Below are 15,050 nucleotides of genomic sequence, written 5' to 3'. Positions count from 1 at the left end.
CCGGGATCTCCCCCGGGCTCCTGCCCTCCCCCAGATAAGGGTGCGGGAGCTCGGGCCCCCCGCGGGCCGGGGGGGGAGGCCGGGCATGCGAGCCGTGCCGGCAGGCCCACTTGCACCACAAAGCCCATCGCTGAGACGCGATGTGGCCGTGCGGGCCCTGGGCATCGCCCTGGTAATCCTCCCGGCTGCGATGGGCACCCCCGGGTTTGGGGAGCCCCCCTTCCGGAGGAACAGCCGCCGCGCTCAAGGGCAGCCACCCGCGGGAAACCTTATCTCCCCGAGCCGGGCACCGGGCCCGGGGAAAGCTGGCGGCTGCCCCATGGTGCCGGAGGGGGTGCCGCCGGCGGGCACGGCGGCAGGGGGAGGCCGTGGGGAAGCGGCAAGAGGCGAGCGGTCCCTCGGGGCCGGCCAGCCAGCCTCCGCCGCGCTTCAGCGGAGCGCAGCCGGGGCGCCGGGCCACTTCCAGTCAGTCACAGCCACCGCCTGTCCCCGGACGAGGGGCGCCTCGCCCACCCCGCCGGGCGCTGCCCGGCCGTGGGGCTTCCACGGGGAGCAGCCCGGGGGTCGCCGCACGGACCTCGCCCGGGCCACCCGCCAGCGCGGCCGTGGCGGCGGAGGGGCAGCGCTGTGGGGCGGGGCAGCTCCTCCCCGCCACCCCCGGAGGCGGAGCCGGGCGGCGCCGTGGGGCAGCGGCGACATTTCCCGCAGGGTCGCGGCTCCCCGCAGGAGCGCTCGCCTCGCAGCAGCAGCGGAGGGACGGCTGGCGCGCCCGGAGATGACAGACGCCCTGCCGCCCCGCGGCTGCCAGCCGGCGGAGCCGTCGGCCGACGGCTACTTTCGGAAGGTGGGAGGCTCGGGGGCTGTGTGCCCGGGGCAGCCGCGGCCACTCGGGGCTTGGCGGTCCCCTGCCCGCCGCTCGCGGGATGCTTTCTCCCGGCGGAGCGTCGTGAGCGCCGTCCCTCGGCAGCGGGGAGCTGCCTCTGCGCGGGGGAAGGAGGCGAGATGGGGCCCTCGGCTCTGGCTGAGCGCCTCTGCCCGCCCGGCGGCAGGGGCGCGACCGGAGCCGGGCTGCGGCTGCGGGGGGCGCGTTGCGCGGGCGGTGGCGCGGGCGGGCGGTGCGCTCCGCGGGGGCCCGGGCGGCCGCAGCCGGCGCGACCCCCCGCTGTCCCTGGGCCAGGCTGCACCTTGCAGGGCAGGAGCACTCGTACCTCTACAAAATGAGTGAAATGCCACCTTTCGTTTTTTTCTGCTGCGCTCTTCCCTGTTCGCTCCTCGCCGCGTCCCCTCGCTCGCTCTCTAGTAAATTGCCTTGTGTACCTGTAAGAAAGTTTACTGGCATAAGGCGGTGAAGTTAACAGACTCGTTAGGAAGTTTTTAATGAACATCTGCCCTAATTACTTTTCAGACTGAGTGGGCGGCTTATGCCATAACCTGCACCTGAATTCTTTCTGCACAACAGTAATTACAGTTAAGCATCGCCTGTAATGCAGCCCCGTGGGCTTCTGTGAACTTCACCGGAGGTGAAGGGCAGTAAGGGCCGTTTTCGGGGAGCTTTGATTCAGCCATCCCTCGCTGTTTTTAAGTTCTCCGTACCTGTGACTTTTGTTGCTGGGCTTCAAATAGGGGTGTAGGTAGAGGGGGGTTGTGGTGTAGATTCTGGATCCGAGGCCATAAACTGTTTATTCTATGGAGGAGAAAAAAAGCCTCATACATCAGGTTGTTGCTGCTCACCTCTGCACAATAATGGCCCTACGATGCACTTCAGCTATCACCTGGATTACAGTGTAGGCAGGCACATAAGCTTTGCTCTGTTGCCCTCTTTACAGGCTGTCTGGTTTTTGCCCCCAGTATTTACCAAATTCATAAGCCTGCAGGAGCTTAAGCAACAATATTGCCCTTTAGCAGAGGAACCGTTTGCAGCTGAAAAGCACGAAGTTTTACCCGTGCCAGCCATGCTGCAAGGAATCGGTACTGCCGTATAAATAACTAGACAGACTGAAACAAAACTTTGACCAAATCTTGTCTGGTTTCTTCATTTGAGTAGTCCTACTATAATATTTGGTGAGTAATCATGTCTTTCTCAGTAGTCCATAGCAGGAAATCACAAAGTGTGGCAAAGTTGTAATTATTTAGAGTGTTCACAGCTATGTTTTCTATAGTATGGGATGTTCATAGGCTGGCTTGAGGCATGTTAGTAAAAAAAGTTGACTTCTCACGAACTTGTCAAATTCATTAAATTAGATTGTGCTTCATAAGTTACAGGAGGAGTGTATCTTCTGCACTCATAATTGCCAAAGGACTGAGTTTATTTTCAATAAAATTGTTGTGTGTTAGGGTTAAATTCACTGAAACAGCATAGACCCCATATCTTGGACTGGAATTAAGTTTTTCTCATACATGAAAATACTGTAAGGTCAATTTTATACCTAATCATGAGCATCTTTCCCACTTCTGAATTACTTATGTAGAAAATGGATATTAATGTGATAGCAAATAAATCTGGGTGAGCCAGTGTGGCAGTGGAACATTCTTCCCTCTGTTCACTCAGATCTTTGAAAGGTTCATCCAGCTCATAAGTGCCTTTATTATAGTTGTAAACTTCAGATCAGGCTAGATGCTCAAAGCCTTCTGTCCCTAGAAGTTACATGTAAGCAGGAAACCAGTACTCCTTGTTATACGTTAGTTGAATGGTCTCAAAGATCAGAGCTTTCAGTCTGACTCAGTAGTTCTAGGACAAGGGAGGAGAGGGAAAAAAAAAAAAACCAATCCAAAACAATCCCGCTCCTGGAATCTTGAACAGATACAAGCTGTGAACCCAAGGAGGTACTTTGGACACAGTATCCTTAGGCCTTACTTGTTCATCTGAATGGAATGCTAGGTGGTTTCATGTAACTGAAACTACTGATTGAGCTGTTCATATGTGTCCATGGGTCTCACCCCCACCCAGAGTTCCTTTATATCGCTTTCCCCTCCCTTTTTAAATCACACTACTTGTTTTCCTGAAAGGATGCGAGGGCTCGTTTACCAGTTTTGCTGGTGCAGAATCACATCAATTCCTAAGGCTAGTCCTTGTATTTTTAGATCAAAAGACATTTACTTAATTGAGCTTTTTATTGTATAAGCTGTGGACCAAGGTGAGAGCACTTGCTTTCTATCAGTCCTGCTCACAAAAGAGCTTCCAAGCACTGTTTACACAACAAGGTTCCCTTCCATACTTTGCAAGAATATTGTGCGCAGTGAAATTTTATAATTGAGAAAAATTGAGCAGTTCATACAATATCTATTTGTTTTAGACTCTTGATATTTTCTTTGGATGAATGGATTAGTGTGGGAAGTATGCTCAAATTTGTACAGTGCCCTTTTGTGTAATATGCTTTTTGAAGTCTTAAATACAGCATACCAGAAAACAACCCTCAGTATCCCCAAGATACAATATGTAAAACAACTTATTTACTTAATTCTTGTTTAGCTTTTTTTTTTTCCTGTAGGGAGGAGGCCCTGTAAAACTATGACTAGCTCTATGTAAAGGGCCATGACCAGAAATGGGGAAACAGATGCACAGTCCTGTTTCCTGCTTTGACTTCTATTGCCACACTAGAAAGTTAGGCTTGCCGTGACACTGCCAGGTGAGTCTGAGATGTGATGGGTGGCAGCTTCTGCAGTCCGCTTACACCGTTCCTCAGACTCCCTCCTTCCATTCCCTTCCAGTTATGTCACAGCTGCTCTGTAGGGACCTTTTCCTCTTTCCCTTACCCCATCTCTGTCCATTATCTCATTTTTTCACCATGGCAAAGGCCTGTCATATTTATACAGGCCAAATTAAACTTTGCTTAAACCTATAAGATGCTTTGAGCTGGCTCAGATTTTTTTTTTTTTTTTAAATAACTAGTTTTAAGGAAAGTACCTGTGCAGCCACACAGGCTATATGCAACTCCGTCAATGTTGCCCATATTCCCTTCCCCTTATATCTCCCCTCCAAAACAACTGTCTTTAACCATTTGATTAGCTGCAACCGAACTTGTGAGAAGGATTTTAGTTTTAAAATCAAAACAAACAAACACAAAAAAATCCTTGCTGGTGTTCTGAAGACGATATAGCAAAGCACCTTACTTTGCATCGAAAAGAAGATGGAGATTCTGTCTAGAACTTTTTACTTTCTGGGAAAATAATGCACCAGGAAACGGGTTCTGCTACTGTTTTATCTCAACCATCACATGCGGATAGCTTAGTTCAGTATATTCCATGGTACGTTGCCAGGGCAAACTGTACCTGTACTCCTGGGTGGTGCGAGTGCTCTTGGACCGTCAGCCTGGTGCCTCGACCTCCTCTTGTGCAGAGTGCCACATTCTTTCACTATTACTGGCAGCAACCTGTGAACCAGCCATGCGTATCCTGCACATCCATCCAAATTCTGCCCCCAGTCTTTCTTACCTATGAAAGAGTCTGTGGTCAGCAGAAAATAATGACAAAACTAATGATAAGAGCAAAGAACAATTTGTTTTAAAAGTAGAGCAAGGCATTTAGACAGGAAGGGTTTTTCAACAGACTGATAGTAATTAAAGCAGGTCTGTCCTAGTGTGCTGCTTTGCTTATGCAAGATGTTTTTCCCACCTCTGGGGAAGTTACTCTTTAAGCCTGCCATGGTTCTGTGGATTGCTTGGTCTCTCAGACCTCTTCCTGTTTTTTTAGTGGCTTTTGAATTATTGTGGGAGAAACAGCTCTCTTTTTTCAAGCTGTTCTCCCCTTCTTTTTTTTTCTTTTCCTTTTTCATTACAGAACGCCACCCCACTTAACCAGTAAGTTTTCACGAAGTAAATATCCCCAAAACACGCCAATATGCAGAACTGAGGATACTTATAAAGTAGTACTCATCCAGTCACAGGATCCAATGCTTGTGTGGTGATCTATTAGTAGGGCTATGCCTGCCCTGGTTTTAGGTTTGTTTTTTTTTTTGGGGGGGGTGGTTAGGAGCAGAGCAAGGAAGAGCTATCTAGCAAGTTCTTTTCTCTGTATCTTTGGTTTACTGCTTTGTAACACCTTACACAGACTGTAACTTTTCAAATTCCCTAATCAGTCACGAAGCTGCAATAAATAAGAAAAAGCCATAGTTCATTTTCCAATGTTAGCTTTCTGTAGATCTCCAAGCATCTGATGGTACAGCACTAAGCATCCCATCTTCACTTTGGTTGTTTTGGATAGCAGTCCTTTGTGCTACATAGAGGCAGAGCAGTAGGACAGCTAGCTTAATTAATATGCTTATTTTCTTTCCTCTTCCCTTTCTTAAAGCTTTGATTTCATCTGTGAGGCTAGATACTTATCATATAGACCAAGCTGGTGATTCAGAAGGAAAGACAGTATATATTAGTACTCCCTGTCAGGGGAAAAGGTTAAAAACAGAAAACAGTTCTATAAATGAAGCACCAGGATGAAAATGATGATAGGTATGGTAACCAGCTAGTGAATCAGCACTTCCCTAATTAACTCTCTCTCCTTCCCCTCCTTAGCTTTTGGGGTTTCTTCTGCAGGACTGCCCCCCAAACTGTGGTTAATGTATCAGTTTACCAACCTGCTACACCTGTGCTTCCACTGGGGTTTAGCTCTTTCTAGTCATTAGTAGCCAGGCAACCATCAACATTAGCATTGACAGAGGAATATTTATTTGCCTGTTTGTTCTCTTTCCACTTGTCTGGTGGGACAGAAACAATGCTGCAATGATTCATACCCCTCGTCATGCCATATCCACTCATTATATACAAACTCATAAAACCTAAAACTGAAAGTAGGCCTTCATGTGAAACTAAGAATCATCTGAAACTTGGTTAGTCAAGAGAGAGACATCTTGACACAATATTAATTTTAATTTTGCTTAGTGAGCTGTGTGACAAGATGGAATATTACGTAAAAAAATACATATTTGGAATTTAATACAATAATTAGTTCTAAAACTTTATATCAATCTTTGAGGCCAGGCACTTAGAACTGTAAAATACTTGTTTGTGGCACAAGTAGACCAGGCTCTGGAAGACCAGATCTTCCCCCTCCCTCCCCCACCACTTTCTTCTGCTATTGAAAGACTTGCAGTATATAGCTAAAATTTCAAAATTGAACTGTAGAAACATGCATAGAGAAACTCTAATTATATATAATAGCAGAAGAAGGTAAGGAAATAATAATTTACCAGGACTTAGGATCAGTTCTAGAAATACTGGTGTGAATCATGCTGTTTACTGCAATTGCTATTACCAAAGAAGTTATGTGCATAAGTTAAATTACATACACATTTAAATATCTGGAGGATACAGCCATTTGCGTATACTACTGGGCTTGACAAGCAGCACAGGTTGCACTGGCTGGAAAGGAATGTTTTATTTTAAGTAAGAAGGCACACCCAGTTTCAACTCTGTGTCACCTTCAGACAGTGTGTGGCTCATCTTAAAACTTCAAACCACTACTTTATAAATCATATTTATGTTAATATCAAATGCTTACTGCGATTATACATCGTTTGGCAAACAGTCATGATTTTTGTATCCATCACAACTGGATTTCTGATAATAAAACATACTTCTGTCTTGAAAAAAGAACTTCCTGGCATCCGAATTAAATACAACTGCTTCTTTATTTGGGACCCATACTTTTCACAGCTATATTCCCTCTGTAGTAGGTAATTTCTCAAGGCCTAGAGCCTAAACTTGGAAAACCACAAAGATACTGCCTATACCCCTTAGACTGGGGGATTTTAAGGCTCCTCCAGATGGGAGGTAAGCACTGGTGCCTTGTACAGAGGCAAGATACTGTCCATCCATAGTTAACGTGCAGTACCTGACTACAGGCTTGCCTAGCTACCCTCTCTGCCCCTACATAATCTGTAGAATAAAATCTCCCCAAAATCCCACGTGAGTCCTGAACAGTCAGCCAGTCGCTTCCTAGCTCTGCTTGAGCTCCTGCTGTTGAGCTGGCTGTGCCTGGTCTGACAGAGGCAGCGTCACACTGAGATCCCACAGGCATTTATAATACAACTGTTTGCCAAATAAGCGTGTGTGGGATAATGTTTATAAACTTAAAAATAACACCCAGTGGGATATCCTGCCGCCTAAGCTCAGGCATTAGTTCTAACAAGAGATGAGCAGCAATCGCATTGGAATCTGTCAGCACGCCCCATTAGTTAGTCAGAGGTTGCTGTCAAACATGCAGGCCCTGCACAGGCCAGCCTTCATCAGGAGGTGCATGTTTGTTTATCTGATATCAGTGTCGGGTTTCTTTCAAGATGCTACCTGACTAGGTACATAAATAACATATGGCAAGAATCTATAACTCTTGGGCAGGTCTTGCCTCTGATTGATAATGATATATTAAAAACATACCAGCTTCCTGATTCTGAAGTTCAACACTGCTACTCAACCAAGCAGGAAGAAATAAAGTAACTAGCTAACTGAACTTTAGGTTTTAAAAAGCTTTTATTGGTTCAGGAGCTAAGGATAATATTTAAGCACTTTAAACACTTCTTTATGAAGTGCAGCTGTGCTCTGAGGGGAAAAAAAGGCTCTAAAACTGATAGCTGAGTTTACTATTTGAATTGTCTTCACAACAGAGTTACTGAATTTACTTGCCTTTTTTCCCCAAAAAATGAGTGCAATAAAAGCTTAAATCATACTCCATTCTTTGTTATTTTTGCAACTTCCTTAGTAAAAACCATTCTTCTGTTGCTATTTAATTAATAATTTTACTGATAGTGTATAAGCCAGGATAATACCCAGTTCACTCTCCAAGTTGGCTTGGGGAAGAAATAAACAGTAATTAAATGAAGCATCTAGCATCCTGTTGACAAGAAATGAAACAGTAGGTGTGGAAACTGCTGGGAAGTTTGTCTGCCAGATATTGTAATGAACTGAACATTAACATTCTTGGGATTGTCCAAATGTGAACCAAGTACAAATGCTGTCTGGGAAAGGGATCTTCTACATGGAGGAAAACAAAATTAGGCACTTTCTTGGACCTGCCTGCTAAATAACTTTTTGGTACACAGAATTTGTGCTTTACACAAGGGGGAATCTTCCCCAGATTGTGTATTTCCAATATTTTTTTTTCGGATACTGGTTGTTTTCACTGTCCTCTATGCAGACTTCTACCCATCAGTTTTCTGGCAGCCTGATTACAACAAAGAGTTTAAGCCTGCAAATGAACACAAACTAGCTGAGTGTCCCCCTCCCCTGTGCAGGAGATGTAAAAAGCAACGTTTCCCAAAAGGTAAAATACGAGTTCATTATAGGCCTTGAGAAGTAAAGGGGAGGTATATGCTTGCAGCAGGAGAGACTATCCTGAAAAGAGACTCCTCTATCCACAAGAAGCCTTTCATCAACGAAACAAAAGTGCAGCACTTCCAGGCACACTGGAGGTGATACAGATACCTCAGTCTGTCAGTGCCTTGTCCTCTTAGGCCCCAGGGCTATTTTTGCATTAAAGCTTCATATAGAGATTAGTGGCTGGTCCTGAAATGCAGGGAAACATCTCTGCCACTTTTTCTCTTTGCACAGAGTTTAAGATCATTGCAGTTTTGCACTCATCGTTCAGTGGGAGTTTGTTTGATTTCTGGGCTGGAGCTTGATCAAAGGTCCACCGAAATAAACACACCACTTCTACTCAGTTTCATGGGCTTGGGAATTGGGCAGTTGATCTTCCTGAAAAATTTCCCAGAAGTGGAGCTGTAAAGAAGTATTTGAATGATGTAATGAAACTTGTTTGGCACACAGGAAGGGCAGGGAGTTCTGGAAAGAAGCTGCAGCTTTACAGAGAAAATGAAGACAAAGGCCAGGCAAGGATACGTTTAGGAAGGATGCTTCGACTAAGTGATTGAGAAAGAAGTTGGAAGGAAGCGTCTCTGACCTATACAGGGATATAGAGATGACAGGTCCAAGATGAGAATCAAGTATTCAAACTGAATGCAAAATGCAAGAAGTAATTGGCAAGGTTCAAATGAAAAATGGCATGGATAGAACATAAGGAGACAAGACTTTGAATACTAGTAGAAGAGACAGATTATACAACACAAAGTGAAAAAAAAGCAAGGTAGGGAAAACAGTGGCAGGCCAGAAAAAGAAACAGGCTAGGCGCAGAAAGCAACTTATGGATACAAGACCATGTTGTACCTTTAAGTGTGCCTTGCTTGTGTCTCTGTGTATAGATGGGTTTAAAGGAGCATAAAGTGTTTGATGGTTGAAGGACTACTTTTAATCTGACATAAATGAATGAGTTTGCTACATGTGCATGTCCTGTCCAGTAAGAAGTTAGTCTTCTATGCGCTTTTATTGTGGTTGCTGCCAGTGCTTTCTCAACGGAGAGAGTATATACCGCGCACCCAAGTTTCAGGCTTCTACTGTATTTGGTATTTCAATGCAGAAACATTTCTGCAATGAGAGTAATTTAATGTGGCATGTTTTTTCAAGTTATCTGGCGAACAGTGCTTCTGAAGATGTTTACACAAGCTTCCCGTCATTTTACCTATTTGTTACAAACTTTTCTAACTAGAGATTTAAAGTTAACAATATTAGGCTATGTGCTTTCTCAGTTGAACTAGTGTAACCTGGATTGATCAGCTCATTTCTCTGTTGTCAAGTCAGTTTGCTTTCACTTGCCAACCCAAATAAGAACTGAACTTCAAAGTAGATGATTAGAACTTTATGTTCTGTTTAAATACTTGCTTTGTTGTGCTGGTATGTTGTTGCCTGACCACTCATAATTAGAGCTTGTTGAGAGACTTTTAAATACTGTTATATCAAAACCAATTTTTTCTAGTCAAAACTAAGAGGGAGAGGTCCAAAATAGTGCATAATTTAGTGGCTGGAGTACTTGAGGGAAGACTTGTATCAGAAAGATCTGAGCCTCCTCTTTGTGTAATGCACGGTCCAGTAGGACCCTGATAATCTTTGTAATGATACCCAGCAAGGCCACTCAAAAGGACATGCTTTATTTAAGGGTAAGCCTTGAAACAGAGTGGTCGTCTTTGCTTCAGAATCAGTAGTTAAGGCTGCAGGGATGTGCTGGTTGGCTATAAATGAGTATTAATATTCAAAGACATTTGATACTTTAAAAAAGGGGGGGGGAGCAGGGGCAAAGAATAAAAAAGTAGAAGTGAAACTTCTAACCTATTTTAAAAAGGTGTTAAGATTGTGTTTCTCTCAAAAAAAGCAGAAAAACATGCAGTCCTATAATCTGTAACAGTTTTAGCTTAGCAGTACTCACTAGAATACAATGGCTCAGTCCTGCTCAAACACAGGCTGCAGTAGTTTGAGTCTTGTGCTTGTGTAAGGTATGCACATACACAGGAGCATTCTTGTGAATTCTGGATTTCATGCTTTACTTTTTAAGGGCTTAATTTGATGAGTATCTGAAGGTATAATCATCTTACCCTGTCAAGCTCTGTTATTCCATTTCCCCTCTTACTTGATGCTGAGCTATCAATATATAATATTTGTTTGGCCAACACATAACAAGAAAAACTAATGAGCAGATAAATCATTGCATCTGGCACTGTGAATGTATACAGATGAAATAACTTATAAAGCTTATTCATATTTCACGTTTTTGGTGCAATATGCAAAGGTGCTAAAGGTTAGGGCAAGGTAGACTTAGAGATGGAAGAGCGTTTCCTGGGTGTGAAGAAGAGCTGTGCAGATAAGCAGTATTGTACCAAAAATAAGTTTGAGATGTAAAGAGAGGAACCTAGGGAAGGAGGGGTTGGAATTGTACTGCAGGGCTGAGCACCAGAAGGAACAAGAGGAGACGTCCTTAGAAAGGTTCTTAAAACTATGAGCAGTGGTGCCACCAAAGCCTGTTTTTGATTGAGTTTGTATTTTAAGGCTGTGTACATCCCAGTATGGAACTCTGATATTATGCAAAGGTAAAGCAGAAGCTTTGATTGGAATTACTGCCTTGCCAGGTACTGTTTTTGTGAAACCCGTGGAAACTTAATAACTCCGTCAAATTTGGTTGTAATTGGAAAATAGCTTCAAAAGATTTTTAGGGGAGAACAGACTGGCTCACACATGTACATAAGCATAAAACAAATATTTTCTGCCTGGATTTTAATGTCAAATACTTTAGTCATGGTCTTTTCCGCTTTTAATGACCAAATTTGAGAAAAGAAACACTGTCAGTTATTCATCATTGATGTCAATGGAGTTAATTTGTACTCATATAGAACCCATGCTATTAAAGTTCATTCAAATTCAGCGTTACTCCCTTTTCAGTCTCTTCCAACAGCAACAAAAAAACTTGTTTCCTTAATTCTAGGGATGTAATCCTCTTGCTGAGACTGGTCGAAGCAAACTGCAAAATCAAAGAGCTATCCTAAACCAACAGATCTTAAGAGCAGTAAGAATGAGAGCTGGTGCTGAAAATCTTTTAAGGTATGTGTCATGACTTCCTAGTTCTCTTGCCTGAGCAACAATTTTTTTTTTTTAAATTTTTGAAAAGTCTCTTAGCTATTGCTTTTTCCCAACCTGCCTAACTGCCCCTAACATGCTGCATAAATTACTGCTGGATGCTTTGTGAATCTCCCTGAGGTTTTTTTTAATGCTGTAGCTCTAAAGTGCACTTGCAAAGCTGCTATGTTGTAGCAAATGAGCTGAATGTTAGACTATCTTAAGTTGCTCTGTTTGATCAGCTTTATTGCTAGTGGTAATGGCAAGTGAACCTTGCTGAATATTGTAATGAGTCCTTTTTACACTTTAAATCAAATAAAGGTATGGTCACTATGCTGTTGCGTTTTCCAAGATCCTTTAGATCTGTGCTCCACAGTGGAAAGGACCATCAGTTGCCTTATTTATTCCATGTAATAGTGATATAGGAGTAGCAGGGTAGCGTGCATCTAATTTGAGCTGGGTTACAGTTGCCACCAAATTCTCCTACAGTTTGAGGTAACTGGAAGAGACTTTGCCCTTTATTATATTTTGTCCACCAATTTTTTTTAAAGACACAGTGTCTTATGTGGCTGTCCCCATAGGAATAGCCTTATGTTGACCCTGTCTTGAGGCTATTACATCCTGTGATTAACTGCTTAGCAAACAGCCCTGTAGCTTTCAAACAATCAATCCCTCTGTTACAAAGAAGAACTGAAAATTTCCCCAATGCTCATCTGCAATAGCCTCCTATAGTGTCTGTTTCTCTGCAACTGGAGCAACAATGGGTCTCCAAGAACAAAAATCTGGTCAATATACTTCCCTTAGAGAAGTGAAAATGCTTGGATAAATTAACTTTTCTTAAACTTACCATTAATTGATAGGTTGCCCTTTGCCTGTCACCTGCCTTTATCTCCACTCTTGGCAAGAAAGGTGATAGGTCCAAATCTAATGTAGTTTTAGCCTCTGTGATTGACCTAATTTTGCTTTGTTTCCTGGTCATTGACTTAAGGAGTAAGACTTAGGGTCTTTTGCTACCTTTTGTATACATAGCAAAATTCTTATATCCACTTTTGAAGCTGAACACTGTTCATTCAGTAGATGTTTCTGCATGCCAACTCGGGAGTGTTTTGGAAAGGCTAAAGAGATGAGTAATATCTAATGTGAACACTGGTTACTCTTAACATTCAACCTAAAGATGTCCTAAAGTTTGGCTCCTGATACTAGTATTAACTGCTGAAATACTGAAGCTGCTATTGACAAGAGTGTGAACTAAGCCTATTTACAGAGTAGAGGATCAGACTTATTTTTAAGTTATTAAAAATCTAAAATTAATTTACACCTGTGAGACTATTAAAACTTGCTAGATCTTTGAAAGAAGCAATTTTAAAAGTAATCTGACCACTATATAGTTTACATGACCAGATGTATCTACAGTCTCCTTAAGGAAAAACATAAATAAATAAGCTTTATGTTTTCAGATTCTATTTGCATTTGATCAAGTTCTAAAAGAAGCAAACCAAGGAGCCTCCTGCAATAGGACTTGAGAAAAAAAACTGGAAATGCGAGTTTCTTTACTTTTGGCTGAAAGTAAACGCTAGGCTTGAAACAAATGATCCATGTAGTGCAAAGGCTTTTGTTTTTAGAACTTCTGAAAGTCACTCTCTCCTTTTCATTGTCTTTTGTTCTGGAAGTTCTGAGTTAAAACTGAATTCAGAGTAGAGTTATGTGGATCTCAAGGATATCACATTGCCCCTGTTGCTCTCTTTTGCTGTTTGTCATTACAAAGTATGTCTACAGTGCAAAAACGTGAAAAGGTAATCAAATTAACTCTAAATAGGCATGGACATTGAGAGCAGTATAGCCGTTCTAGAGAAGTTCACCTGGATGGAACATTGAGGTTTCTGAAAAAGATACTAGAATCCCTCCTGTTGAGGACAGTAAGCTAGACCAAAGGTGGAGCCTTAGTAACATTGTAATTGAATTGCTGCTAGCATCAAAGCTTGCCCAGTTATCTGTGTGGTGCTGCCTTTATCAAAGAAGATCCACTCCCCCCTAATATTTGTGTCCAGCTTGGCTTATGCAGGCAGAAGATGTTAACATCGCTTAATTTAAGCAATCTCGGGTATTCAGTAAAGTACAGCATAGAAAATTCACAGATAACGCATATTTATAATATGAAGTACAAGCTTAGAATTTTAGCCTTGGAATTTTGGCCTAGTTCTTCACCAAAGTGCTCCATAAAACTGGAGGATTGTTCCAAGTGGAGCCTAGATGTGTGAGGGGGTTGTTCATAAATATTTATGAAGGTGAATTTTGTTTTGAAATAAAGGTAAATGCAAAATAGTGCAAACTTAAGTTCGTTATTGTCTAATGATTTGGACTATCTAATAGAGTGGTACAATATCTTAAGCCTGGATATGGATCAAGGCTTTTTATCTTAAACTCATGTCTGTGGTTATAGATAATACTTTAAGTCCCTTGAAAACAGTAATACTGTATGGAGAATCAGGTTAGAAATAGTGATAGAATATTCTGAAATACACAAATAAGAAATCACACAGAAAGGCTCGGGGGGGAGCTAAATACTAACATCCACTGTGCTAGCAGTTCCAAGTGTTGTCATGTAAACATATCAATGGCAAAGGAAGCAAGCAAACAAAAAAATCCTATTTGCATCTGACAAAATAAAATTATAGAGAAAATTGTAATGTATTAAAAAGAAATATCTTTCTACCTGTATATTTGGTTGTAAAACATTCTGTAGTAACAGTTTTATGGGAAAGTTGTTTTCTTTTATTCTTAAGATCAGAAGTCTCAACAGATCATTATTCAATTATGAAGTGGGGAAGTCGCTTTTGAAAAAATATCTCCTAGCTCCCCCCCCCCTCCACCCTCATATCTTCTTCTAGGAAAAGATCCCATAATCCAAAAATAGGATAGTGATTCTGTTTAAGACGCTTTAGTTTTGTTGGTTAAAGTATCTGAAAATAAGCCTGACCCTTAATCACATAAAAAAATGTAGCACATAGCAAACCTTCTATATGTCTGCATGCTGTTACCTGGAAACTACCCCAGGCTCTCTCTTGACAGAAAAACCTAATAAATTCTGAAACTGAGGTCTTGTATCGTCTTTTAAGGAGATAAAAAAAATCTTAAAAATGCTGAGAATGCTAGCAAGGGGGTCAGCCAAGCTTATGTACACAAAACTTTTTCCTCAGCAATAAAAGAATTATGTCTCTTTCTGCAGAGCAACCACCAACAACAAAGTACGAGAGCAGGTTCTACTGGAACTGAGTTTCGTAAACTCAGACCTGCAGATCTTAAAGGAGGAATTGGAAGGACTTAATATCTCAGTAGAAGTTTATCAAAATACGGAGTAAGTATAAAGCTAAGTTACTCAATTATTAACAGATCTTCTGTTTACCCTTGGAAACAAAATTGTTTCTAGGTGAATGTGAACGCTGGACAATAATCACGTGAAAGAACAGAGAGCTCGATAGGAAGAGAACATATTTGATGGTAGATTTGTTGACTAAGGGTTAGTCTGCGTATTTGTCTTTCACAGGAAAGGTATGTACCACTAATCCTTAGATACGGAGTTCTTTTGTGGAGGAGAGTACTGCGAGAATTGAAAGCTCTTGGGGCTGTATG

At 42.3% G+C, this 15,050-nt stretch overlaps 1 protein-coding gene across 1 annotated transcript in view; it reads left to right on the top strand.

Moving 5' to 3' along the window:
* The first annotated feature begins 775 nt into the window (after window positions 1-775).
* Window positions 776-15,050, top strand: part of RHPN2 (rhophilin Rho GTPase binding protein 2) — a 29,190-nt gene continuing 14,915 nt past the window's right edge. Inside the window, exons 1-3 of the mRNA XM_068411321.1 lie at window positions 776-844; window positions 11,290-11,405; window positions 14,647-14,775. Coding sequence (XP_068267422.1) covers window positions 776-844; window positions 11,290-11,405; window positions 14,647-14,775 — 314 coding nt within the window. The remainder of the gene's footprint in view (window positions 845-11,289; window positions 11,406-14,646; window positions 14,776-15,050) is intronic.

The sequence above is a fragment of the Nyctibius grandis genome, chromosome 12 (genome assembly GCF_013368605.1).
Source record: "Nyctibius grandis isolate bNycGra1 chromosome 12, bNycGra1.pri, whole genome shotgun sequence".
NCBI classification, from domain to species: Eukaryota; Metazoa; Chordata; class Aves; order Nyctibiiformes; family Nyctibiidae; genus Nyctibius; species Nyctibius grandis.
The sequence above is the reverse complement of the archived record's forward strand: the minus strand, read 5'-3'. Positions and strand labels throughout refer to the sequence as shown.